Source organism: Morchella sextelata, assembly GCF_020137385.1.
Source record: "Morchella sextelata strain SCLS chromosome Unknown scls_10, whole genome shotgun sequence".
Classification (NCBI taxonomy): Eukaryota; Fungi; Ascomycota; class Pezizomycetes; order Pezizales; family Morchellaceae; genus Morchella; species Morchella sextelata.
Genome location: NW_025408625.1, coordinates 847,312 through 875,028, shown reverse-complemented (window position 1 = coordinate 875,028; position 27,717 = coordinate 847,312). Strand labels below are relative to the sequence as shown.

The following is a 27,717-nucleotide window of genomic DNA, read 5'->3' as shown; positions in this document are numbered from 1 at the left end:
GGTCTTTTAGTTGGAGATTGATAATGGGGCCTAAATTCTTCGTACTGGATCGTATTTCTTGAGGAGGTATGGCAAGAGCTACGTTAGTGAGTATTATAAGCAGTCATGAACATTACAACAAGTTTTAGAATCACTGCTATATCCTATATCCAAGTTGCCGACTGATTGAGCAGGCTCTAGCTAGCCAGTACGAGCCCCCAAAAAAACATCCTCTATAAACGACGCCCTCCATATATAATATCAAAATCTGCACTCCTAACCCAGGGACCGAGTATGGAAGTATGAATATACATGTAATATACCGCCCGACCATATCAACCAAACCAGCAAGTTTAACACCCCATAAAAAAAAAAACTCTCTGACTGCCATTTCCAATTTATCCCAGGCAGTAGGCAATGAAAACATGATACACATAATCTTGATACCGGAGTGCCAGCAAAATGAGAAATATCTATGTCTCTCCCTATCACGTTCTAGATACGCCATCGGGGGGATATGACTTTGGATACCAGCTTGTTCTCAACGATAAGGCTGTGGGATAAGATAAGACGGCCCTTGGAGTGGGTATATGATATGGAAATTGCGAGTACCTTACCGGGGCTTGGGAGCGTACAGTAAATGTAAATACATCATGTAGTGACGGTGATATATTGGGTGGATGGGGTTATTATGAATGGGATTTGATATGCAGTATTGTGCTTAATATGAAGTGAATGCTGGTCTGTGATGAATGATATAGAGCAATCAATAGATCAATCAAAGCGCCGACCCAGCTAGTCCTGGAATTTAACCCCAATCTTTGAATTATGATTCGGGCTTTACTTTCGAGACTTCAAGACGCCCATCTCGTTTTCCAGGAGTGCACTGGAGTGTTGGGGAATTCGAAGTAGATGCAAAACACAGCTCAAACGCATGAGCCCCAGAGGGTAGGTGATGGGACCAGGGTATATATATGGAGCTTAAAATGATAATTAATGAAGACTCCGGGCGTATATTCCGCGGCCCCAGCCGTGGTTCAATCACTTCCAATCCACAATGTTGCATGAAGCGCCAACCCGCAGCCGATATCTGGACCGGATGCGCCGGGCTCTCTGGATACCCGCCGGTACTGGCTACAATTACAACGCCCGGCCGGCCATTGGCTCTCGGGTAGATGAATTCATCTCTTCATCACTTCATCACTTCATCTCCTTCACCTAGCACCCCCGGCCCGGCCATCGCCAGCGAGATGAGTCGATGGCGATGTGGTGGTATGAAATTTAACTATCTAGATACCTACCCGTTCATAGGGCGGACAGGGCCGGGCGGCGGGTCAATCATTGACTCCCACACACACCCATGCCTTCCTCCGCGCGGACCGGGCGCGGAGGGCCAATCATTGACTCCCGCACCTTCGCGCCCGCCGCATGCGATCAAGCCGGGTTGCGGAGGGTCACGATGACCTAACGCGCTGTCTGCGGGAACCCTTGGATCCCCGGGGGGGGGGACAAAGGGGGAGTCGCAGATGTGGCCGGAGGTTTATTTCGGAGGTTTATTTCGGAGGTTTATTTTCGGAGGATAAGCTTATTTTGGGGGGTCTAAGTTAAGGTTGTGGAACTGTTATGCGTTCTAGGTATGGGGATTGAGATTGGCATGGGAGATTGGGGGAGAAGGGGGGAGGGAGAAGGGAAGGGAAGGGGATGGGGGAAGGTTAGGCGTGAGGTGAGGTGAAGTGTCTACGGGTGAGTGAGAGCGAGTGAACTACAGTATCCGGTAGAATTATTGCGAAAGTCAGAACTAAAAGAGTGGGTTTCTTGGTCCGTGCTCACTGCAAAAATTCCTTTAAGGGCCAATGGGACTATCTGGTCACGGAAAACCCACTTTCGCATTAATTCTACCAGAATCTGTAGACTACGAGTGAGTGAGAAGAGGTGAAGTAGCACCACTCACACCACTTCCTCCCCTCCACACCCGTGACCACTACATCAAAATACACACTCACGCCCAACGCCCAACGCCCGGGCCCCAACACCTCCACCTCAAAAGTGCGTTTCCAAGCCCTCGAATCGCAAATCGGTCTCCAGACACCTCGCGTCTCAATCCTAAAATTTACTCCGGACACATCTCCTCGCCTCACTTTTTGCGTGTTTTCTTGCCCTACAACCCTGTGTGCGACCGTTCTGTAACAGAGCGAAACAGCACCAGAAGCCGGGATCTCCCAGCGCACTGGGGTGGGGTGAAGTGAGGATTGCATCGGTGGGTTAGGGTTACGTCACGGATTATCACTCTGTTTTCTGCCTTGCGCAGATCACGAATTATGGGTTGTGAAAGTGATAACGAAATTCATTCGCGGTGTATTTATATTATACATGCCGCATGCTGTTGCTGGACCCAGACTCCCTCTCGCTCCAGTGGTTACATGTAGGTACATATCTACATAAGTTGAGCTCAGCCCCCGCCTGTGGCAAGGGTATCCTGATGATGCGGCTCTGAGATGCCGGGGCCTGAGGCGTACGGACGTGTAGAATGGGGAGGAAGCTCGTTTTGCGCGTGGATACAACGGCGCACGCGGGTGTACCTTCTTGACGCTTTCGGGGCAGCTTACGCAGCCGGGGAGCACTGGGATGGAGGGTAAGTGGAGGAGAGGAGAGAGGAAGCGGAGCCTTGTACATAGTGCACTGCATGCCCGTATCCCATTAGTGCCGAATTATATACACCAGCTATTTATAATGAGGGGACAGCGGTTTGATTGACGATTGATCCTTGGGACGAGGGGTGAGTGAGGGATGGGGGGAGGGGTGGTGCTGTTATTATATTACACTTTTTGCCCTGCTCCCGTACCCAATGCAGAGAAGGTTTTGCTTGTAGCAATACAAGTGAGAGTTAGCTAACATCCTTAGCACAGGCAGTAATGAGGGAGGTTGATTAAAAGGCTGTTATTGTTACATTGTGGCGTATGGGTATATTGATTGGTAGGACTTGTGTTTTTCGGCGTTTGTTAATTACCGTTATGTAGGTACTTTTCTCATGTTACTTCAGCTCTGCTTCTGTACATATGGTTGGGGACACCTTGAGACGGAGGGTCGAAATGGGTCAACTTCACGGCTTAATAGGCAACGCCCACACCACTGTAAAAATAAAATAGCTCTGTAATACTATAGTAACACTCATGAATAATAATGTGACAGACGGCGATTTAATTTAATCACTGTTATGGTGATGCTATTCCCATTTTTCTTCAGGTGATTTGCGTGAGAGTTCCAAGAAATGTCGCTGCAGCACCTTCCCTATTGGGATAGACATGCTTACTAATTACGAGATATTACCTAATTAGGAAATCAAGTACCAAAGTACCTACCATTTAGATTTATCCACCACCTGCCGATGACCTCTATAGACCCGTTCTCTAAACTCTGCTGTACCATAGTTCAAGCCGGATACATACGCTTCCAAAATTCTCATGCAATAAACATAATATCTATTAATTAAATAAGCTAAATTTGACTATTTTATTTCTGATAAGGATTCAGGTTAATATTACCTATTAATTGAAACTGTTGAAACCGAATCCAATGCTAAAGGCACAGTGCTTCGAAGCGCGTCAAAAGAGTATTGACAGTTCTCTCTGGCATAATACTTGGCTGCACACCAGTATCTCTCGATAAAATTTAATTCGCAGTGAAATTTCGGGTAGAATATTATCAATTGATTGTGCGACTCCAGCTCTTCCTGTAGACGGCCTTTTTGCTCACGGAAGTCACGTTCAGCTGCCAAAATGGATCTAGCACAGCATCCACCTTCGATTGGTGCACAACCAAATCTACCATGTGTCGTAGGACACTGTAGTAGGAAAGCAAAGCCATCTGTTCTCCTATTACGCCATAATCCTCGCTCCAAAAGAACCTGTTGAATTCCTTTGGGTTTTCCACGCAACTCAGAAATCTGATGATTTTGGGAGAAAACCATGGATTGTGGTAGGCCTTTTGAGTGTATAAAACCTTCTCTCATGTGTGGTTGAGAACCGCCGGGATTTCTATTCATTTTTGAAGCCAGTAGTGCATCGGAGGCAAAGCAACAATGATTTGAAGCATTATCGAAAGCAAAAAGAGCTTGACATCCTGGAAATGCGTAACGAAAGATTGGCAATGCTACTTGGATCGTATGTTCTACCATTTTGTCTCCAGTCCAATAATTGTCTTTCCCGTATTCAAAAAACATCATTGCATCTCGAATAGGTTTGCCAGCTTCGTCTTTATGCCACATGATATTGCTTAGCAATTCTGAATCCGTAATTTCATCCGGTACTTTGAGACGGCCACCGGGTGTTAAAAAGCCCGAAACCATAATTCCTCGTCCTTTAGATTTGGGTCTGATAGGCTGTGATCCCTTCTTCATCCATACCTTTCTTTTCCCGTCATTTGCATTAAACACAGACTCATCATGTGTAATTAAAACAAGAGGCTTTTCACCGGGAGCTAAACTTGCTGGTGGTTCCCAAGTGCCGTCCTCTTTGAATATAACGAAACGCGTTTGATGGATTTTCCATTGTGGTATGAACACCTCTTGCCTGTAGCGTACTACGTCTTGTCGCTCATGTCCATCCACAAAAACTCCCTTCCTAACTGTATCGTGAATAAATCCCATCTTCTTCAACCAGCGTCTTGCAGTCCTGGCACGAATTCTGTTGCCGTTCGGACCAAAACACTCTTCAATTGCTTCAACCGCGCGCGCTGAATCCAAATAAGTTCCAATAGTTTTCGCCAATCCAAACGCAGTCAATTCTATTAAGCGAAACGTAATCAAGTCAATAACCTAAACGAGATTCAAGCGTTTTACTGAATAGTAAAAACTCACCCGCTTCCTTACTACCCGATAACCAGTCTCTATCACGGGGACTGTAGGCAATAGACTGTGGTGCCAAGGAATACAACCTAGGTAGTGACGTAGACGTGAACGTAGATGTAAAGGTATGCTTTGACTATGGACTATGGGGTGGCTCTGCCTGGTATGATAAACCGGTTGGAGCCCTATGACGTAGTGCGGACAGAGAATAGTATTCGTGGAATAAATACAGAGGTTGCGTAAGGAAGAAAGAGAAGAAGGAAAACAAACAAAAGCACGAAACAACGCCCCCTTATATATCCATCCATAATCCAACGATGACTAATACCTTCGCGTAACAGAAACCCAAAGAACATAACAGAAATCCCCATTACAAATCCTAATTCCACTGCACGATACCTCCTTCCCTCATCCCAGTTCATCACCTAGCCGAAATACATAGCTGCCGTTACAGACCACGCCCCCCTCTAAGGCCTACCTCCTGGTAGGCTTAGGCTTCTCTGGATAACGCTTATGGAATCGTCTGATAATTTCAGGTGAATGTTCAAGGTCCGATAGCTGTTGCCAGGAGGCTTCGTCATATCCCATATATCGTACCAAATATTCAAATCTTCCTCTTCGTTTCCTCGAATCCAAAATTTCTTCGACTTCCCATTCTTCCTCCCCTTCGATTTCAATCGGAGGTGGTGGTAATCGTTGTTGTCCTGGTAAAGGATCATTCGCTTCAGGTGACAATAACGAAACATGAAATACTGGATGAATTTTCATCGACCGGGGAAGTTCCAACTCGTAAGCATAGGGATTAACGATTCGTTTAACGCTATAAGGTCCAATACGTTTCCAATCGAATTTCTTAGAGGGTCGCTTTGTTAGAATATGACGGGTCGAGAGAAAAACCTTATCTCCTAAATAATATCGAGGAGCTGGAGTTCGATTCCTATTGGCTGATTCTTCTTGTATCCTTTGCGCCCGGAACATTTCTTCTCTTAGGAAGTCCACCACATCCTTCATTTCCCTTGCAATACGGTTCGCTTGATCCTCCGCCGTCGTTCGACCATGTTCCAAAGGCCCAAATGTTATCCTAGGATTCCTTCCCGAATTAGCATAAAAGGGGGAAACTTTTGTTGTTTCGGAAACGTGGTTGTTGGTTGCAAATTCAGCCATCGGTAGCCATCGGACCCAGTCATCTTGTTGATAGGAAACATAGCTTCGGAGGTATTGTTCCATTATGGCATTAATTCTTTCTGTCTGTCCATCTGTTTGGGGGTGGAATGCAGTAGAGAACTTTGGCGAGATTTCCAATCGATCACAAAGGGACCTCCAGAATTCCGCGACGAACTGTGTTCCTCGATCGGATACCATAGTGTCGGGTAATCCATGTAGCTTCCAGACATTATCAATATATAGCCTTGCTACTTCCTGTGAGTCCGCCTCCTTTGTCGTTGGTATCAGATGCCGCATTTTGGTTAGTCTATCCACCACGACCAAAATCGCATTATACCCATCACTCTCAGGAAGATCAGTTACAAAGTCCATCGAGACATCTGTCCAGGGTCCATCGGGAATTGGCATGGGGCGAAGTACTCCATAAGGTGCATTGTGTGATGCCTTGCTACGGGTGCACACATTGCAATTCCTAATATACTGATCGACAAACTTCCGCATCTGTGGCCAGTAATATTCTCGACTTAGGAGCTCCAGAGTCTTCGCTCTACCCGGATGTCCTGCAGATGGTTTGTCATGATATTCTTTTAAAAGCCTTAGTCGAAGGTCATCATCGTCTGGTACATATAGCATGCCTCGATAAAGCAGCCGACCGTTGTTATCTTCCATACATTCGGCAAGTGAGATTTTGTTTGAGTGGCGTATGCCATTCCGAAGCATATTGAGAACCTTGTTTGGGAAACTATCCACTTGGTAAGCTTTTGAAAATAACTCCTCTACAGTGGACGCTCCTTCAGCGGATTCATTTGACAAAGAACCCGCGAACAAACTTAGCTTGGTATCCAAATTTTTTCGCTTCAGAATCACTTGACTCTGATGCGTTAACCGTTCATCCCCCTCTTTAGGTAGGTCACCTGACCTCCTAGTCAATGCATCTGGTTTTGTTCCTTGTTTTCCTGGCCGAAATTGTATAACGAAATCGAAGCGTGAAAGAAATTCGGACCAACGGGCTTGTCGACGATTTAACAATTTTGTTGTCATAAAATACTCAAGATTCCGATGGTCGCTAAGAACTTCAATTGGAAATTGAGCTCCCTCCAGATGATGTCGCCATTCTTCAAAACATCGTATAATTGCTAAAAGCTCTTTGTCATAGATTTCATAGTTGCATTCTGCGGGAGAGTGTTTCTTGGAAAAGAAAGCAACTGGATGTAGAATTCCTTCGTTGTCACGTTGAGATAGAATTCCTGCTGAAACATAGTCGGATGCATCAGTTTCTATCACAATTTTTCGATCTGGATTAAAATGAGCTAGTATCGGTGCCGTTGTAAACATCTTTTTCAAAGTCTGAAATGCTTCCTCCCTTTCATCCGTCCATTCAAATTTAACGTTTTTCTTTGTCAAGGCTGTAAGCGGGGCAACAATTTTCGAATATCCCAAAATAAACCGTCGGTAGAAATTTGCAAATCCTAGGAATACTTGAACATCACGAAGGTTTGTCGGTGTAGTCCATTCCAAAACATCGATAACTTTCTTTGGATCCATTCTATTCCCATTTGGAGTAAGGATTAAACCAAGATATTTTGTTTCCTGAACCATAAATTCACATTTTTCAGGTTTAAGGTGAACATGATTTTCATCAAGTACCTTTAGAACCTTTTGAATATGTTCTTTATGTTCTGATAGGGTCTCGGAATAGATAAGGATATCGTCTAAGTATGCTGTTACGAATTGATCGAGGTAGGGACGTAGAATATCATTGATCCAATGCTGAAATGTAGCAGGGGCATTAGCTAATCCAAACGGCATTACTGTATATTCGAAATGTCCATATCGAGTCCGGAATGCTGTTTTCCATTCATCTCCCTCCGCTATCCTGATTTGATTATATCCCCATCGTAAATCCAACTTAGTATAGTATCGTGCTCTTGATAACTTAGCCAGGGTTTCTTTCAACAATGGTAATGGATATCGATTTTTGATTGTAATCGCATTTAGGCCTCGATAGTCAACACAAAGTCGAAGGGTTCCATCGCTTTTCTTCACAAACAGTATGGGTGCTCCCGCTGGTGATTCACTGGCTCGAATAAATCCTTTGGGTAAATTTTCATCAAGATATTCTCGTAGTGCTTTTAACTCAATTTGAGATAATCCATATATAGGTCCATATGGTGGTCGTTTGCCTTCCTCTAATACTATCTCGATGTCATGGGATGGTCGATGTGGTGGGAGAATTGAAGCATCATATTCTTTGAACATATGAAGACGATGGTGAAATTCTTTCGGTACTAATTGTTCGATATCGATAGTGGATTTCTCGGTTGCTGAAACGATGACTGTATGGTGTTCCGGTAAGGGGATCGAGATACCATGAACAATAACTGCAGTTCCACTGAGTGAACAGTGTTGACAACAGCTTCGAGAGTCAAAAACAAGTAGATTTTCTTTTGGTCGAATCGTAACATCATGTCGTCGCATCCAAGGTGTCCCCATCACAATCGGATAGTGTCCTAACTTCGTTACAAAACATGGCGCCGTCTCCCGATGACCATGAATGTCTAGCGAGACATCGACAATATGGGTAATTTTTCCTGACTTAATAGGCCTTCCGTCTATAACGTCTACATGGCGAGGTATTTTAAGGGGGGTCATTGTAAGATTGTTGTGGCGTGCAAAGGATTCATCAATGAAAGCATATCCTGATGCTCCGGTATCAATAAGGGCGTAGGTAGGTATAAACGAATTTTTATTCTGTGAAATCGAACAAGTTACTACAAGTTGATTTCCATCCATTTCCTCCTCTGATACCGAAAAACCAGAAATACACATCTTAGAGAAATCCTTAAACGGTCCCTGGGCTAAGCCACTTAGTGCAGGGACAAATCTTTTGCCGACTCATTATCGCTTCCATCATTTTCTTCCACTGTCAACGCCGCTCCTCTCATCACAGGTCTCCTTGGTTGATTTCCAGTTGCCCTCGCTTGGGGGCAATTTCTAACCATATGCCCGACACCTCCGCAATAGAAACATCGGCCCTCAGCTAATCGGGCGTTTCTTTCGGCAGGGGTAGGGCGACGACGTCCTCCAGACAGGTCCATGGGTACATCACCTCCAGGACGGAACGAGGGGTGATTCTCAGTGGCAGGTGGATTGGCAGCAGGGGCAGCAGGACGGGGAGCAGGAACAGGATTTGTTGGTGGAGGACGCGGAGCCGGGGTCGCAGTAGTAGTCCAAGGTTTTTTACTACCTCGCTTAGCTTCCGCCGCCCGTCGTCGGTTATCCAATCGTTGCAAGAGTGTTGCACAACCATCTACCGTTGCAGGAGTCTCATGGTGTATCATCGATTCGTCCAGTTCCCCATTAATTCCTTCCATCAAAGCCTCAATCCGAGAGACTTCATCCATACCCGACTCAGCAGCATACCGTTGAAACTCAGCAAAATAATCGGCAAAGGTTCGAGTGCGTTGTCTGATGTTTCGAAGATTTCTTCTAGCTGTACGCATTCGATCGGGGTCTCCAAAAGCTGTATCTAGAATCTCATAAAACCGTGTCATAGAAGGTAAGGCAATACCTTCTTCTCCCATGTACTGTAAAAACTGATTGGCAGCAGCACCTTCCAATCTGCTGAACGCGTACGATAACTTAGACTGTAGTGTAGGATAGCGATCGGCATTTCCTAATAGCTTAAGTTTCATTTGTTGCTTGAATAAGTGTAGCCTTTCCCGATCACGATCCCCCCTGAACACGTCGGGGTCTGGGAGTTTCTCCGACCGATAGGTGGTACCGGTAACTGGTGGTGCTGGGGGTACAGGTGGAGCATTATTTCCAATAGGTTCTTCGTCAGGGGCCACAATCTGAACAGCAGTTTGTTGAGCTCGGGCAGCAGTAAGATCTCGTTCAAACATTCTTCTTGCCCTCTCAGCCTCCGCTTCTACCTCTTGTAAATCCGTTGCATATTGAGTAAGACCATTTTGACACTGTTGAAGAAGCGCATAAGCTTCAGCTCCGACAACATGATCGACCTGTGGATGCGCTTCAAAAAATCTTTGGAGGTTATCGTTGAGTTGTTGATAATCGACATGGACATGTTCCGACATTGTAGGCTATGGTGTTGTATTGGTTGGCGATAGAGGACGCAACCTACGTATCACGGGGACTGTAGGCAATAGACTGTGGTGCCAAGGAATACAACCTAGGTAGTGACGTAGACGTGAACGTAGATGTAAAGGTATGCTTTGACTATGGACTATGGGGTGGCTCTGCCTGGTATGATAAACCGGTTGGAGCCCTATGACGTAGTGCGGACAGAGAATAGTATTCGTGGAATAAATACAGAGGTTGCGTAAGGAAGAAAGAGAAGAAGGAAAACAAACAAAAGCACGAAACAACGCCCCCTTATATATCCATCCATAATCCAACGATGACTAATACCTTCGCGTAACAGAAACCCAAAGAACATAACAGAAATCCCCATTACAAATCCTAATTCCACTGCACGATACCTCCTTCCCTCATCCCAGTTCATCACCTAGCCGAAATACATAGCTGCCGTTACAGTCTCTAACTATCAATTGTATTCCCTCATCATTAAACCAAGACTTCGTTTTGCTATAGCATCCCTTCCTTCCTTCTTCTATCGTCCGGTTTTCCCTCCAGCTTATTTCCCAGCTTACTAGTTTCCGCGCAAAGTAAACTCCTCTATTGTAACAGCGCGCTATCATCAAAGCCAATCCTTCACGCGTTTCATTCTCTTTCCTTGAAAGTTGAATATTCATATAGGACAATACCGCCTTATTCCGAATAAGATTCTGTCCGGTCAAGGTTTTTGAGCCAAGTATCTTCTCCAAATCATCGATTGCATCGTGATACTCTCTGACAAAAAGAACAGAGCGATTAGCAAACTCATCATGCAACACAGAACCTGAAGCTAAACTGGACTGTATATTGTTGATCGTGCCTGACAGTAGTCCTTGAGAAGTAAGCCTTCTGTACCCGTTCGCTGCCTTTTCCAACTCTTTCCGCTTCTTCGCATGTCTTTGCTGAGTACGCTTTGTAGCTTTAGATACCCGCTGATATCTGATATGCGCCCTATCAAAAACTTCAGAGTTCCGCTGCCTCATCATTTTTGTGAACACATCATTATCAAAATCTCCTTCCTCCTCTCCTTCTGTAAACTCGCAATCCTCTTCACTTTCCCAATCTGAAGTATCCGCATAATCTTCCCAATGGACTTCTGCAGCATAAGGGTCTTGCGCAACGGTCCAAAACCCTTCCTCACTTTCATCATCCAACCGTTCCAGTAAGTCCTGGGGTACGTGAATAAGGTCCTCTGAGCTCAACTTGACTTTTTTGCTGCAGCGCGCTGCCCTCAGCTGTCTCGCCCTTTTTGATAAAGCTGGCATACTATATCCTCAATTAGCATACTATCATTTTCAAGAACGGAACAATACATTACGGAGTAGAATACTGCGGTAGTATCAGATTGCCAACGGGTGATGACCGGTGATGGTAGGTGAGGACGGGTGATGGTAGGTGAGGACGGGTGATGGTAGGTGAGGACGGGTGATGGTAGGTGAGGACGGGTGATGGCGAGTGATGGTAGAAAGCTCAGCTCCTGAGCTCGCTTAACCCGCTCCCCGCTCCTACCCTGTAACCCTAACCCACTTCTCAAACCGAATGTCGCACCCTCCGTCTCAAGGTGTCCCCAACCATACTGTACCTGTACCTTATTCTTATTGTACCTACATCTACATGACATGACATGCCCAGTGTACCTGCCTCCAGAGTACATACCTACTTCAGATGCCACCTTAGACACTCATCGACATCCTGCAAAATGCAATTTGCTCTGCTGATTACTGTCATCGCTCGACGCGTCCAACTTCTTCTGTTACTTCTTGCTCATAACTAGGCCGGAACAAGCCGAGCCCAGCGGCCACTTTCCCGATTAGGGGCAAGATGCATTTCCTGTTGCGGCCTGGTGAGACGGGCGCACCCGTAAAGGGGCGCCAGGACGACCAGACAGAAACACAGAGATGGACGAAGAGAGCAGGAGAGACGGCGTCTGTGCTCTTGGGTGGGTCTTGGATGAGGTTCATGTGAGTGTGAGTAACATGAGCAGCAAGCAGGCAGGTAAAGCAAGTAAGTAAAGCCCATTCGTACCTGTTAGTAGAGTGGATGTAGGTACTCATTACATACAGGTACTGTACGTATACGGTACCTACAGTGCCCAGGATTGCTGGATGGGATGGGCGCCATTATTTGCGCTGACGCGACGCTGCCCTGCGGCGCGCGGGGGTTGATTCGCTTCCTGGATTTGGCATTTGATTTGGTGCCTGGCATGAAGCCGGTTGTAGATTACAGGTAGAGTACTCGTAACTTCCTGACGTTTTTGAACGCGACTGATATTGCATACCATACAAAAATACGCCAAGATCCTGATTTTGGGTGTATGCAATAGTGGCCCAGTCCAAAAACGCCAGGAGACTACGAGTAGGTGTGTAAAAGGTGGACGGTGCCTGGATATGTATGTGTGTGGTTTCTGTTTTTTTTTCCGGCTCTTTTGCTCTGGGGACTTTTGTTCGTTTCGTTCGTTTCTTTTCTGCCTGCATTGTCGGTCAGCCCTGTCGCTCGTTTTTTCTTTCTTTCTTTCCTTTCCAATCGATTATTTCCAGTTCGTTCATTATACCGGTACCAATAGGTGATTGGAGATCACTCAGGGTCCACTGCTACTACCAAAACCACTCTCGTTTTTTATATTATTTCCCTTTGAACGGCCCGGCGTTGTTTCTTTTCTTTTTTGTCCGTAGAGTGCGTGCCATACGATACGCTCTACCTGCCCTACCTACCCTACCGCTACTGTACGGGTACCTACCCAGCAGCAAGTGTAGCAAGTAACAAGCAATAGCACACAAGCACAGGCAAGCAGAATACTTGTTAACCCCTGCGGACCACGCATCCAGCCAGCAAACAGATTCAAACAACACAGCAACCAGCAACCCCCTTCCATCGGATCGATCGCGTCTAGCTACTGCTACTTGCTGCGCTGAAGGAGCAGCCAGCTATTACTGTCCTTTCCTCATCTTACTACTAACAGTCTTTTTTTCTTTTCCTTTTCCTTTTACCCTTCTGCCTGCCTGCCCTTTATATTACTACTACAGGCCGGTTTGATCATCACAGCAAACCCAGCTTGGATACTCTACAGGCCACCTCCTTCCTAGGTACATAACCTACCAAAGATATTAAGAGAGGGAGAGACAAAAGAAGGGTCTCAGCGGTTTCCTAAATCTGATTTGCCGGCCGTTCAGCCTCCCCAATCAGAGCGTGGGCCCCCGTACAGCAGCTAGCACCACCAGAACTCTCCCCCCCTCCCAGCCCAGCCTCTCACTCACTTCACACTCACTTTTCACTTTTACCCACGCTACCTCCATACCTAACACACAAACCACCAAAAAAAAAACACCACCACACTCGCTTTTTTTTTCACAACCCATCGTGGATACACCAACCCACCACCATCACCACCACGACGACAACCCCAACCCCGGCCAGCAATGAGGCCGCCCTCATTCCACGCCCCGACAACCACCTCGGCGCTCCTCCTCCTCCTCTCAACAGCACTAACGCCCGCCCACGCGCTTACCGCCACGGCCATAACGCAACCGACGCTCAACCTCGACGGTCTCGGTCGCGTCGGCATCGCCGGGGACTTCAGCGGGCTCTCGATCGTCGAGTACGCCGGGCAGTCTGAGACCTCGCCCTTCGCCAATGGCACGCAGAGCCTGCTATCGCGGCTGCCCAACGGCGTGTTCACGACGCTCGTGTCATCGGACGCGCAGATCCAGGCGCTGTGCGTGCACGAGCTTGCCGACGGCACCGTGAAGGGCATCTTTGTGGGCGGCAACTTTACGGGGCTGGGGAATGTTGCGGCGAGCGGCGTGGCGCTGTGGAGTCCGGGGGATGGGAGTGTGACGCCGCTGGCGGGGCTGGCGGGGAAGGTGCATGCGCTGCTGTGCGATCGGGAGAAGGGCACTGTGTATGTCGGGGGGGACTTTAAGGCGAATGAGAGTAATAGTAGTAATGCGATCTCGTGGGTGGATGGGAAGGGGTGGACGGACCTGCCGTTTGATGGGTTTAATGGGCCCGTGAAGTCGATCACGGCGACGGCGAATGGGACGGTGGTGTTTGGCGGGAGCTTTACGAGCTTGGGGAATGCGTCGAGTCCGTTGGTGAGGCATGCGCAGACGGTTAATTTGGTGTCGACGAATATCACGGCGACGCAGACGACGGATTTGGCGGGGTTTAGTGATCCCTCGAGTATTGTGTGCTCGGAGGGTACGAGTAATCAGTGGTTGACGAGGGATGGGCAGCTGGGGTCTTGGACGGCTGGGTTCAAGTTTGAATTCAAGCCAACAAAGTTGAAGCTGAGGAATGCCGACCATGAGGGCCGGGGAACCAAGATATTTAGGTTCACTGCATTCCCACTAGCTGGTATCATGAATCTCACATATACCGACTCTTCCACCAACGAGACGAAATTCTGTGATGCGTGGTGTGAATTGGGCGAAGGGGCCACCCAGGAATATCTATTCGTAAATGATGTCAATATGAATGCAATTCGAATCGATATCTTCGAGTACTATGGTGCTGGAGGAGGTCTTGCTGGAATTGAGCTATTTCAGGACGGTATGTCAATGATAATTTGTTTCGGTCACGTGCCTTTCGAGGAATTTCGGTTAACGGATGTAAACAGACATCTTCGCGTTTGCATCGACTGAGCTAAATGAGCCAACATGCGCTTCAAGTTCTGCTGATGCCAGGTCAACCTCCACTGCCACAGGTCCATGGACGGCGATTGATAACGACGCAGTTGATTCTGAATACTTATCAGTAAATCTCGACGCAACTGAGCTTTCGACAGCAAGGGTGGTCTTCGAACCCCATATTCAACAGCCTGGAGAGTACAGTGTGCTTTTGTTTACCCCGGGATGCCGGCAAGATAACAGCTGTAGCACCCGTGGACAGATCAATGTAACCGGCACCTATACATCAGATGGGACTGCCGAAAGTCCTGTGATTTTGTTTCAAACGAACGACTATGACAAATACGATACTGTGTATCGGGGCAGAGTTGATGCCTCTGAGAGCGGCTTCCGACCGAGTGTTACGCTCACCCCAGCCTCGTCTCAGTCTTTTTCGACGGTGAATATTGTAGCCCAAAAGGTCCAATTCCAGTTGTGGAACAACACGACGAGCAGTGGCAGTGGTGCCGCTAGCACTGAGAGTACGGGGACAACGGATCTGAACGGGCTTTACGAGTTTGATCCCACACAGACTGGCACGCCCACCGCGTCGGATATTGCAAGCTCTGTTGTCAACTCTGCTGGACGCGGCCTGGGTCCTAGCGCTACGGTCATTGCCATGACTGCGAAAGACGATATCACTTATGTCGCGGGTAATTTCAGCGCAGATGATGGAAGCTTCTTGCACTTCTTCTCGATTGGCCCTGATGGGCCCATCACACCATCCAAGGGGGGATTGAACGGCACCGTTTATTCCATGCTTCTTGCAGGTGATATTTTATACGTCGGTGGGAACTTTCAAAATACCAACACCGAGTCAACCGACGGTGTTGGTTTCGTTGCGGGCTATGATACCACTAACAACGAGTGGGTGACCCTAGGCGCCGGCGTGAATGGCCGTGTCATGGATATCGTAGCGCTCAGTGTGAACGTGAGCTCTGGGACACAAGAAGCCATCGCCATCAGTGGTGATTTTAGCAGGATTGAAGCAAGCGGGAGCTCTGCTGCTCTGGACGTCGACGGCTTTGCTGTTTGGGTGCCTTCTCAGAATCAGTGGTTGGAATTGATGGACGGAGACAGAATTGCTATTCAGGGGGCTCTGTCTGCCTCTGTTTCAATTCCTAACGATGGCGTCTTGTATGCTGGGTCCATCTCCTCGCAGAGCCTGGAAGCATTCGGGGCCGTTACCATCTCCGACACAGATCCAAACACGCTCCAGCCGCTCCCAATGATAATTCAGGAAACATCGAGCTCCAGTCTAAAACGGCGTACAGTGGTCTCTGCAGATTACCAGGGCGTAGTTACAGGTGCTTTCTATAATGAAGGGAGTGTAAATCTGACGATCCTGGGAGGTCATTTTACTGCAGAGGCAACAGCTGGTGGTACGGTTAACAACCTGGCGGTTATCAATGGTGTATCCAATGATTCGGTGACTGGATTCGGAACTGAAATCAACAACTCGAGCATAGTCATGACGCTTGCGAAGGTTGACACTCTTCTCTTTGTTGGCGGCTCGATAGAGGGCACCGTTGGTTCTACTGATGTTAAGGGGGTGGTCGTTTGGGATATGTCTACCAATGCGCTTGCCAGTGAACAGCCCGTTGGCCTGGAAGGCGATGCCGTTGCGGTATACTCAATCAATAGGCGTCCAAATACCCAGGAGATCTTTGTTGGCGGAGCTTTCAGCTCAGCTGGCTCTCTCCCTTGCCCTAGCTTGTGCGTCTTCGACAATTCTGCCAAACAATGGACCAATATTGGCGGCGATGTGAATGGTACTGTTAATATTATACTTTGGCTGGATAACGATAGCCTCCTTGTTGGGGGCGACATGACGCTTAATAACACCGCTACTTATCTGGCGGTTTATAGTGCAAAATCGAGCACCTGGGAGTCCTTTACGGGTGATATTTCGAATATCCCCGGACCGGTGCAGAATATTGCGTTTGACTCGTCAGCGAAGGATTCGTTCTTTATCTCAGGAGTTACGGCATCGGATGGATCTGCATACTTGATGAAATATGGTAACAATAACGATAACAAATTTATTACCGTGGGTATGTTGAGATCATTTTGTTGTGAGGATGGACGCGGGTTGTGTTAACATTTGTTGTAGATGGATTGGGTGATGGCTCAACGATCAGAAATGTCCAAGTTCTCGAACTCAGCACAGAACATGCCAGCACCGACTCCCTAAGTTCAAGCAAGTCACTTCTCGTCATGGGATCGCTGGATCTTCCATCTTTCGGAAATGCCTCTGCAGCCCTATACAACGGCAGCAACTGGACGCCATTCCTTTTGGCCTCCAAGGAGAATGGTGAACGAGGTTCCGTGACATCTCTATTTTCGGAGAATGAACAAAACTTCAATTCTGGTCGTGAGTACTGCCTGCATTGTTTGGCTTTTCTTTATATTATAGTGTGTTGACAATCTGTTTCCGTGTAGGCAAAAAACTCGCAAGGGGATTCGTAATCCTAATATCACTAGCGATCGCGCTAGGCCTTGTGTTCTTGATAGTTGTTTTGGGTGTTCTGTCATCTTACCTTAGACGACGACGAGAGGGATACTCACCCGCACCCACACGGGCATCGCCAGTAGAACAATCGATGCAGATGCAATCGAGGCTTTCACCAGCTGCCCTGTTTGGTAGTATTGGACAGCATTCAGCAGGCTCGCCAGGATCAAGACCAATGTTGACGTAGATGTTTTCAAATTCTTCTTCCCGTTTCGATTTCTTCCTATCCTCTCTGGTTTACTATCGGAGCCATATACTATTTTGATCTGCTCCTTTTTTTCTTTCTAATTATTATCCTCTTCTTTTGTTCATTTTTTCCTGTTCTGTTTTTGGTTTCGTTGGAAGTAAAGGAGTTTAAATTCCCCCATTTTCTTTTCCAGTCAATCTAACTGGCTGACGCTTTGCCTTCGTTGCCTTCTTTCTTTTTCATCTTCTTGCGTTCCTTCGGGTGGGACTGTATTGCGCTGGAATAATAACTGGGTCGGATCCTCTAGTAGAGATAGAGATCATGTATTTTCGGCAACATGTCGTGTCATATTCGTTTTTCTCTTTTTTCTTTCAACAAATTAGTCATTTTGGGGGTTATTCTTGATCTTTGTTCAGGTGATCGTTTTTTCACCGTTTTCTTTTTTTCCCCCCTCTGGTTTACTGGCGGTATTATTGTTGTTTCTATCAATCGTTTGCCTCATATTTTTGTCTATTTTTTTCTATTTTTTCTTTCTCTCCGTTTCCTTTTATTTTTCTCAAGGCAGTTGAGTTAGTGGGGTAGTTAGTTAGATTCGGGCTGGATGGAATATCGGTTTGGGCTGGGCTGGCTGTGACGAGGTTATGTCGAAGGAAAAGATCGAGGAGGATATCGAAGGATGGACGGATTGAAAGTGTATTGCATAATTTCTGAAACGATTACCTGTACGGATGCGTGTCAGAAGACCGCTATTGTTCTAAACAAGATACAAGCTTAATTTTCTACATTTAAGCTTTTTTGAGATTGTGACGTGATCTGATAACGATATATCAACATATTGTAATTAATTGAGCTTTATTGGAAGGGATTTCTCATCTGGAGTGCTATAATTATGTACTTAACTTTGTATACTTTCTACAGAATTACAGTGGCAAAGCTTTAAAAATTCAGGTAATATCAGGGGGTGTGTGCAAGTCATTACTTGATTTCTTAGAAGCGATAACCAAAACTGGCATGATACTGTAGTAACACTAAAATTCGTAAAGCCCCACAAGGGATGGCTAGAAGCACAAGTTATCACTCGAACCCGTGGTCATCAGTTTCCTTCCGTGGTGCTGTCTTCAACATCAACAAAAACCGGGTCAAAATAGCTATCGTTTCCCGGGTCTTTGGATGTTTGCGCATGTGCGCACTCATACGCCTAATCTCATAAAAAGCCGTCGGTAAGTAAAAGCTCATGTAAAAGGGAGGGTGCTATATAGCTAGCTCTAAGCTCTGTAAATTCAATACATGTATGACTAAGACTTACTTGAGCTGATGGAGATGTCGGAAGCTACATGTATGTATGGTATTAGTATAAATACATGTATTTAGGAATTGGTTGAATATAAAGCGTATGAACTTACGTTTACTAGAACAGCCGGATCCTTTAACTTAGCTACTCTGGCATTTGCGATATCCTAAAAATTCCCAATACAGTGCATGTGTTAGTTAAAATTCTATATTTGCACCAAACTGTTGCACCAAACTATTGCACCAACACACTCCTTATGGGCTTTGAACCTGTGGGAAATTTGCCGGTTTTTTCACAGCACTACTGTCAGGGCCCTTTTGCAAAGAGGCCTTTTTAGGTTCGATAGGTGTACTGTCAAGCTCAGCTATGAAAGAAGTGGGGTTTTCATAGGTGGTTACGAGTGTACTTGGTGGCTGTTTTTCGGTGCCGAGTTGATCGATAGTTGTTTGATGGGACTTGTTGCCAGAAATGATGGCGCTATTTCCTTGATACCCCTCCATGGTAGTTACCTAGAGATATGTATTTGAGGTAAAATTGGATGATTGAGCTGAGGGGTGAACAGGAAAGTGGGGAGAATCATACCATGTGCAGCAGCTCAGGCTTGTACCTATGAATCAGCTGGATTGAATTAACGAATGCTGCAGCCTGCCAATCGGTATGTTCCGGATGCCAAGGACGACCTGCATAAATGTAAAAGCTTGACCTATTGATATAAGGGATCTAAAGAAGCATTACAAGTTTACCAGTGCTTTAATTTCGTCTAAAAGAAATGAAGATTTATCAAATAAACGGTCCGTAAACACAATTTTATGGGGTATTCGCAAAAATGAGGTAATAACAGATGATAAGAACCGTTGTAGGTCATTGCCGCCCACGACAGAGGGTTATTTCAATACAAAAAGGCACAATATGGTTGATGAAGTGATGTTAGCAGGTACCCATGCTGGAGTTAGCTCGGAATAAGTGGTCTCTAATATTTCTCTACACGTAGGTACATGTAGATCAAGGTTGATGACGGGGGTCTTTTTTCAATACAGGGCCAAAGTTACACGTAAAGTACATACATATGTCCACGAATGCACTCTATCATACATACCATTTTTTGGCATTATATAAGGTATACATGTATGTAGATTTGTATGTATACTGTGATAATCATATAAACATATGGTGCGCACACTCTTAAAGGTAATATGGCGGCATACGGAAGTGGAACAATTGTGGCTGTAATAGGGCCTCATGGGCCAATAAGAGGGCCCATTTCTAGCCATTCTGCTGCATTACTGCCACGGATCAGTCAGGTTTGCTTTTCTGAGGGTATAAATGGGTATAATACTGTACAAAAACAGCCAGTTTCAATCTCTAATAACTTCATGACCATGATAGATATTAAAAATCTGGCAAAATAGAACTAAAGTTCACTATTTCTATACTTTTATTTTGCCACATTTTTGATATCATCTTTGATGGTGAAGTTATAAACGATTGACTTTCCATCAATTTTGGTTACCTTTAAGAGTGGGCGCACCATACATGTACCTAGCATAGCATACATGTACAGTACGTCTATATATGTAGTTGTACTACTACTATATTGGGTACATGTACCGGTGTTGAGGGTAAATATCTTGCTGTGATATAGGTGTGTTTATCTTATCAGATTCTCGGTATTTATGGTTAACCCCCGGTATATACTACATGTAGGTAGCGATGTCGGAAATTTTATTGATGATGTAACCCGCCCCTCTCACAAACCCCTAAGCTTCACACCAATATGGCGGTCACATGATCAATATAATATTCGGCATTGCTAGTAGGTGTAGGTACATGTATGTACGATTGTAGTTGTAAAATAAGGTAGTCTGATATTTAGTAGGCGCACGTGTACATGTAATCATATTACATATTCAGTTATCAGATGGCACGTTCTTACTACATGATTTAGAAGTAATGCCTGAGTGAAATAAACGTACTTTGAAATCTCCTTGGAAGTGTGTTTGCGGACAGCAGAATTCCGTCTCGGGAATAAGAGGAGATAAACTCCGAGGAGAATGTGCTAATTTACTTTTGACCTTTGTTTTTCCGTAAAAAAGACCCCATACAAAGAACAGCCACAGACTTGACCTCTTTAGAGGACATTCGTAAACCAAACTTTAAGGATTACGGGGCGGATATATCCAGGGTTGGAGACGTTGCCCTGCACCTCATATCTTTATAAGCATCTACATGTATGTATGGCAGGAGACCATCTAGATCTGTAGAGTGTTGTTGGTCCGCATGTTTAACAACAGCATTTTCGAAAAAGAAAAACAAATAAAATTTTCACGATCTTGACATTAGTGATGCCAATGCCGATACCTATTATTCCTTAATTAATACCTGAGGGGTGGGACATGATTTAGGCTCTTTTCCCAGTTCCCCCACGGTATACCATGCGAGTATTTATGTATGTACATACTAAAAACAGTTACGGCCCTGGTACTTGCCAGACCTGTTTAATTCGATCCTAGTTCAGCGTACTACTATGCGGGTAAGGAACCTACGGAAGCACCGGAGGTAGGAGAAAATCTACGACAACCAGGAACATCAGTGCAGTAGTATGCAGATATGTAATCTGACCCGGCGAGGCGACCGGGTGTTCTTGTGGGTGTGTCATTGGGCTTATAGGATATTAGAGGGTGTGCCAACATGATAAACATCGCCAAACAATAAAAAAAAATAGCCTCTATCGAGTCTGTTTCCCAACACTTACATAACTCTGTGTGTACGGCTCAAGTAAGTTGCATCAATAGTCGGAGAGAAGTCTCCTCTGTTCGCAAATTTTAGCTACTGTTTCCGAAGTACATGTAGTGATAATTCATCTGCCAGAAGTGTACAGCGATGATGGGATAGGTATTTGATTTAGATATCTGTAACCGTGGTTGAGGGTAGAACACATGACGCACGAACCCCCCAGAACAACTGTTTGCTGCGGCGGCTGTATGAAGGCCAGAAGTACCTAGGGAGAGGATCAAGATTGACCAAGCAGGCGAGCGAAGAGAGCAACGACGTATGTAGAGCCCCGGAGTATTTTAGTTTGACCCACCGAACGAAACTCACTCCCTCAACCCCTCTTCTCCCCACTCCGCCACCACCATTGAATTCTTCCGCCCGCTCTTTCAATAAAGTCACCCATCATTACCATTCAATATCGTTGCATTCTGAAAAAGAAATCTCTTTCTGAAAACTCTAACGCTTGAGAAAGATGACCGACACCATCATTCACCCAGATGTTGCTGCCAATGCTGGGTTTGTTCTCCCACTATCTATCCACTCTTACCCTTAACGTCATCGTTCTTCCCGCCCCAGTTTTCTCCCAAACTCTTCTTCATTTTTGTTCGACAGAATGAATTGAGTTTTGCGAAGAGTCTTAATATCAATATGGGTGCTACTATTTTCCAGCATTGCAACGGCGGGGGCGGGGTAGTTTTGAGTACTTGATGCTGATAAGCGATTGCAGCACGGTGGAGCTTAAAGAGAACACAACTATTATCGTTCTCGGCGCCTCCGGTGATTTAGCGAAGAAAAAAACCGTGTGTACCCATTCCCCATGGTTGTTAAGGTCTTACCATAGCTGACGGTTTGCGTAGTTTCCGGCTTTGTTTGGACTGGTTAGTGATTCCCAAGGTTTCAATCATCGAAAACAGCTAGTTGACTAGTCAAATAGCATAGAAATAAATTTCTTCCTAAAGACTGCAACATCGTCGGATATGCGCGGACGAAGATGGATGGGAAAGAGTATCTCAGTCGGGTGAAGTCTTACATCAAGACACCTATCAAGGAGATGGAAGAACAACTCGAAGAGTTTTTGAAAAAGTGTTCCTATGTGTCTGGTCAATACGACCAGGACGAATCTTTTATTAGACTTCGTGAGCACTTGGACGAACTTGAGAAGGGCCGGCCAGAAAATCATCGCATCTTCTACATGGCACTACCGCCCAGCGTTTTCACAACGGTCTCACAGCATCTAAAGAAGAACTGTTACCCTCAGAAGGGAATTGCACGTTTAATTGTAAGTTTTAAGCAAGAGGAGTAAACTATAAATGATATGCGCAGCTGCTTATGCTTGGAACAGGTCGAGAAGCCATTCGGGAAGGACCTCCAGAGCTCCAGAGAACTCCAAAAGGCGCTTGAGCCAGACTGGAGGGAAGAGGAGATTTTCCGTATCGACCATTATCTTGGAAAAGAGATGGTTAAGAACCTACTTATTCTTAGATTCGGAAACGAATTTTTTGGCGCCACTTGGAACAGGAATCACATCGATAACGTTCAAGTAAGTAGTATAGTTAATGGAGCTGTTAGTTGGCTAGGTTTTCTAATCTATACAACAGATTACGTTTAAGGAGCCTTTCGGAACGGAAGGCCGTGGAGGTTATTTTGACGATTTCGGCATCATTCGCGATGTTATGCAGAATCGTTCGTTTCCTTAAAATCCAAGTTACTAAAGACCCAAGAGGCTAATAAGGAACTAGATTTGCTCCAGGTATTGACTATTATCGGAATGGAGCGTCCGATTTCCTTTTCGGCGGAAGATATTCGTGATGAGAAGGTGGGATAAGTCTTCGGCCTTATTGAAGCCTATCGTTAACATATCTTAGGTTCGCGTATTGAGAGGAATCCCAGCTATCGAGCCCAAGAACGTCATTATTGGCCAATATGGGAAATCGCTTGACGGTAGTAAGCCTGGATACTTGGACGATGATACCGTCCCCAAGGACAGCAGGTGCCCTACATTCTGTGCACTTGCTGTTTATATCAAGAACGAACGATGGGACGGCGTGCCATTCATTCTCAAGGCAGGAAAAGGTAATATTCATTATCCATATCACTCAACTACAATATACTCATTTTACGTCTTGAAAAGCTCTGAATGAGCAGAAGACCGAGATCAGAATCCAATTCAAGGATGTCACAAGTGGAATTTTCAAGGATATTCCTCGTAATGAGCTTGTCATCCGCGTTCAGCCCAACGAAAGTGTCTACATCAAGATGAACTCGAAGCTTCCAGGGCTTAGTATGCAGACGGCCGTGACTGAGCTAGATCTTACTTACCGACGTCGTTTCAGCGATCTAAAGATCCCAGAGGCCTATGAGGCTTTGATCTTGGATGCATTGAAGGGTGATCACTCCAACTTTGTCCGCGATGATGAGTTGGATGCGAGTTGGAGAATTTTCACTCCTCTGCTACACTATCTTGATGAGAATAAGGAGATCATTCCCATGGAATACCCATATGGTAAGATAGTAACTCAAATTCTGTGCGACAATCAACTGACAAGATGTAGGATCGCGTGGTCCAGCTGTGTTGGACGATTTCACCGCTTCCTATGGGTACAAGTTCAACGACCTGGCAGGCTATCAATGGCCCGTTCAAAGCACTGTACCCAACAAGCTCTAGGCCATGATATGATCATTGTACTATGTGATACGATATAAACTTTTCTTGCAATAGTCCAGCAGTCTACTTCGCAAGACTTTACGGGGCTTTTTGGACGTGTCGGTGGTTGTTTTGAATTCCCTTTCACTTGTTACAAATATCTCTTGCGGGTTTCGGTTTTTCGCTGTTCGTTCGAATCTTTGTCTTTCCGCGAAGTTTCTTCTTTCTTCTTCATAAGGTGCTTAAAAGATCTATTCGTTCTTGCTAAAAAAAACATGCACCCAAATAATCGTTGGCCAAGACAATGACGTAGTGTGCATTGGTTACCCGACCGAGGTGACTTTCCGCGTGCATGGAGTACTAGGGGAAAGGCACAGCACACATTGAAGCTGACGTCTCCTGAAACGCATGCTCAAGGATTGTCAACACGAGCCACAGTAGATTTTGTTTATATAACTCTCGTCCCCTTATACCTTGTTGTTGTCTGTCCGTTTCTCTCGATATCGGAAGAAGCGTCTCTTTTGATACTTGTATCTACATTTTTAGGATATCAGTGGTATCTGTGTGCCCAATCAGCAATCAGCTTCTTCACTTGGTTCGACTCAACTTGATTCAACCTCTATATCGGACACCTCAAACTTAGTGTTCGTACTTTGATGGCAGCGACATGGGATGGTGCTCCATCTATCAAAGGTCCCACCGATTCGGTGCGGATGATACTATTGACGATATGGTTGGTGGTCGCACTCGCAAATACATCCTTAGATCAGATGGAGGGCCATACTAATATTTCAAAGCCTAACTGGTGTTCAATTAGTATGGAGCGTTGAGATGTCATGTTAGTTTACCCCTAGAAGTTAATCTTTGAGATCATTGGCCAATGAGGCTAGCTTAGTACACTCACAGTGTGCTATTTTTAGAGCTGTAGCTTTTGGGTTCTTTTTCTTATATTTATGGCATTAGTTTATACGATTGGATTGCTGATTAAATATACGCTTTATAGACTGTGCCCCTTACCTATTGTCACTCGGTCTGACCAAATCCCTCATGAGCCTGGTTTGGATCGTGGGACCTTTGGCTGGGCTCACACAACCCGTAGTTGGTGCCATTGCCGATAGGTCACGGTCACGGTGGGGTATTATCACCCTTTGAACTTACATGTATTCAAATTGGTAACTAAATATATGTAGGAAGGAGGCGGCCATTAATGGTTATCGGGAGTGTCGTCGTTGCGGTTGCGCTACTAATTTTAGGCTGGACTAGAGAGATCAGTACATTTTTCTTTGGAGAAGGTGATGCGGTTAGTTGTCCTATTTGGCCTACCATTCTGGGGATTTACAGCACTGACCTATTCCAAAGACCAATACTATTGTTATTATTCTTGCAATTATGGCACTAGCTTTGGTGGATTTTGCTGTGAATGCCGGTTAGTCACGATCCAATTTATAATTTATCTGAAGAAATGAAAGCTATTAACAAGGTGAATTTGATCTACAGTGCAGGCATGTTGTAGAGCACTTATTGTTGATACTCTCCCGATTCCCCAGCAACAACACGGAAGTGCATGGGGTAAGTCTCTGAATTTACTCTTTGTCTTCGTGACTTACTCATGATTTCGAAGCTAGTAGGATGATCGCAGTCGGCAACATTGCTGGCTATTTTGCGTAAGTTTTCCTAATTAGTTAGATAATGAATGGGATAATCTAATGTAATCTTACAGGGGCACAGTCGATCTTAAGGCGATATTTGGTACTTCTTTGGGTGATAGTCAGTTTAAACAACTCATGGGCCTTGCCGCATTTTGGCTGCTGTTCTGCATTCTTGTCACCTGTTTTTGCGTAGATGAAAGAGTACTTTTGAATAGACGGTGAGATTTCTAACCCAGCTCATTCTTCAGCCGTTATCTAATACATACATATCATTCTTCGGTTTTAGAAGCTCCGATGAGAAATCATCTACTATTCAAGTATTTGTCCTGATATGGAGAACCTCGTGGCATCTTCCAAAAGGTATTTGGGATATGTGTGTAGTTTTGTTTTGGGCATGGATAGGTAAGTGTCATTCAAATCGTCAAGATATGTTACATATTCAGTGCATTTTTAACAGATCTTAAGGCTGGTTTCCATTCATGGTTTACAGCACAACATTCGTGGGTGAGGTCCTCAAACGATATGATGTGGCAGCCCAAGAAAGTTTGCAATCGTCTGCGGATGTTGTCGGAGATATTGCAAGAGTTGGTAGTATGGCGTTGGTTATGTTCTCAGTCGTATCTTTGTTCTCATCGGTCTTGCTGCCCTGGGTGGTGACATCCCCAGAATCTGACGAATTTCGCCAGAAAGATCCTGGAAACGGTTCGCTGGCCAATTTTCTAGAAGCCATGATACCTTTCAAACCAAGTTTAGCAACTGCATGGATTTGTGGGCATATCATGTATGCGTCATTAATGCTAATGACGTTGTTTGTGTCAACTGTGAATTTGGCAATGCTCTGTGTTGCCCTCAGTGGAGTGTGAGTGCATTATTGGAAACTGTTACTTGTACGGTCACTGCTGACTTAAATTAAATATAGGGCCTGGTCTTTAATGACTTGGGTAAGGTTATTTCATTCTGTCGTTTTTATATCCTAAGCCTATCCTAACAGAGTGAAAGGCTCCTTTTAGTATTGTTGGGGAAGAGATTAATCGACTCAATATCTGTGGACCTACCAACAGTTATCGTCCTCGGAGATTAAGTGGAGCATATGGGCCTCTAAACCACCAGCGAAATTTCGAATATGATGAAGACGTAGAGATGGAGGAAGCGACAGGAAATCCTATCCCTAGTGATGCCACTCAAACAACAGTGAATGCAGAAGCCGGTTCTGATGAGCTTGCAGGAGTTTAGTGAGTCAATAATCTATACATTATTTCTATTGAGAAATACAGCTGACAGTGATAGTCTCGGAATTCTGAATGTGTTTGCGTGTCTGCCGCAATTTGTCGGTTCGTTTATTTCTTTTGTTGTATTTTCAATACTGGAGCCGGGACTAAGTCCCGAATTCACGGAAGGAGATGTCGGGCCTCCAAGGGTCGGTATAAATGCTATTGCGGTTTGCATGGGTATCGGCGGAATTTCTACTTTAGTTGCAGCGCATTATACTTTAAGGTTTAAACATCGTTAGTAGAGAGTGGAAGGTAGGGTAGATGGATGATTAGAAAGTTTGTGATGGTAAATAGATCAGCGGTGTTATTATTTGTTTTAGGTTCTAACTAGGAACTACACGTCTACCAGGAGCCAACTAGTGCCTTATAGTTGCCCTCCACTATGCCGAATGCCAAAAAGCCACAAATCTGCTGTAACGAACGGGTTTTGGTAATCCGAATCTGAATTTCACATAGAATCGTACCTGATGTATCAAACGAGAAAGTTTGGAATATGTAGATTCGTTATATCGGAGGGCGACTGCACTCCTCAAGCTTTACAACTAGTAGAAGCATGGTGGAGGGGGAGGGGAGAGGTCCCCCACGTACCTGCTGAGCTTTGATT

At 45.3% G+C, this 27,717-nt stretch overlaps 6 protein-coding genes across 6 annotated transcripts; 3 read left to right on the top strand and 3 right to left on the bottom strand.

Moving 5' to 3' along the window:
• Positions 1 to 5,296: 5,296 nt before the first annotated feature.
• On the bottom strand, positions 5,297 to 8,779 carry H6S33_001209 (uncharacterized protein; the record flags this gene model as incomplete). Its single annotated transcript, XM_044832562.1, has 1 exon — positions 5,297 to 8,779. The coding sequence occupies one exon, from the start codon at positions 8,777 to 8,779 to the stop codon at positions 5,297 to 5,299; it is 3,483 nt and encodes a 1,160-aa protein (XP_044694176.1).
• Positions 8,780 to 8,853: 74 nt separating this feature from the next.
• Positions 8,854 to 10,083, bottom strand: H6S33_001208 (uncharacterized protein; the record flags this gene model as incomplete). Its single annotated transcript, XM_044832561.1, has 1 exon — positions 8,854 to 10,083. The coding sequence occupies one exon, from the start codon at positions 10,081 to 10,083 to the stop codon at positions 8,854 to 8,856; it is 1,230 nt and encodes a 409-aa protein (XP_044694175.1).
• Positions 10,084 to 10,658: 575 nt separating this feature from the next.
• Positions 10,659 to 11,851, bottom strand: H6S33_001207 (uncharacterized protein; the record flags this gene model as incomplete). The annotated part of the gene is made up of 4 exons (XM_044832560.1): positions 10,659 to 10,700; positions 10,774 to 11,389; positions 11,437 to 11,727; positions 11,784 to 11,851. The coding sequence occupies 4 exons, from the start codon at positions 11,849 to 11,851 to the stop codon at positions 10,659 to 10,661; spliced, it is 1,017 nt and encodes a 338-aa protein (XP_044694174.1).
• Positions 11,852 to 13,539: 1,688 nt separating this feature from the next.
• On the top strand, positions 13,540 to 17,486 carry H6S33_001206 (uncharacterized protein; the record flags this gene model as incomplete). Its single annotated transcript, XM_044832559.1, has 4 exons — positions 13,540 to 14,671; positions 14,739 to 16,841; positions 16,901 to 17,161; positions 17,230 to 17,486. 4 exons carry the CDS (start codon positions 13,540 to 13,542, stop codon positions 17,484 to 17,486), a joined length of 3,753 nt encoding a protein of 1,250 aa, XP_044694173.1.
• A 4,535-nt stretch (positions 17,487 to 22,021) lies between these two features.
• On the top strand, positions 22,022 to 24,214 carry H6S33_001205 (uncharacterized protein; the record flags this gene model as incomplete). Its single annotated transcript, XM_044832557.1, has 10 exons — positions 22,022 to 22,065; positions 22,277 to 22,349; positions 22,407 to 22,427; positions 22,484 to 22,828; positions 22,892 to 23,089; positions 23,148 to 23,232; positions 23,289 to 23,365; positions 23,415 to 23,622; positions 23,681 to 24,052; positions 24,102 to 24,214. 10 exons carry the CDS (start codon positions 22,022 to 22,024, stop codon positions 24,212 to 24,214), a joined length of 1,536 nt encoding a protein of 511 aa, XP_044694172.1.
• Positions 24,215 to 24,849: 635 nt separating this feature from the next.
• On the top strand, positions 24,850 to 27,352 carry H6S33_001204 (uncharacterized protein; the record flags this gene model as incomplete). Its single annotated transcript, XM_044832556.1, has 14 exons — positions 24,850 to 24,926; positions 24,991 to 25,031; positions 25,197 to 25,328; positions 25,384 to 25,493; positions 25,553 to 25,619; positions 25,691 to 25,762; positions 25,815 to 25,857; positions 25,914 to 26,060; positions 26,129 to 26,244; positions 26,308 to 26,701; positions 26,762 to 26,783; positions 26,842 to 27,074; positions 27,130 to 27,173; positions 27,240 to 27,352. 14 exons carry the CDS (start codon positions 24,850 to 24,852, stop codon positions 27,350 to 27,352), a joined length of 1,611 nt encoding a protein of 536 aa, XP_044694171.1.
• Positions 27,353 to 27,717: the final 365 nt, after the last annotated feature.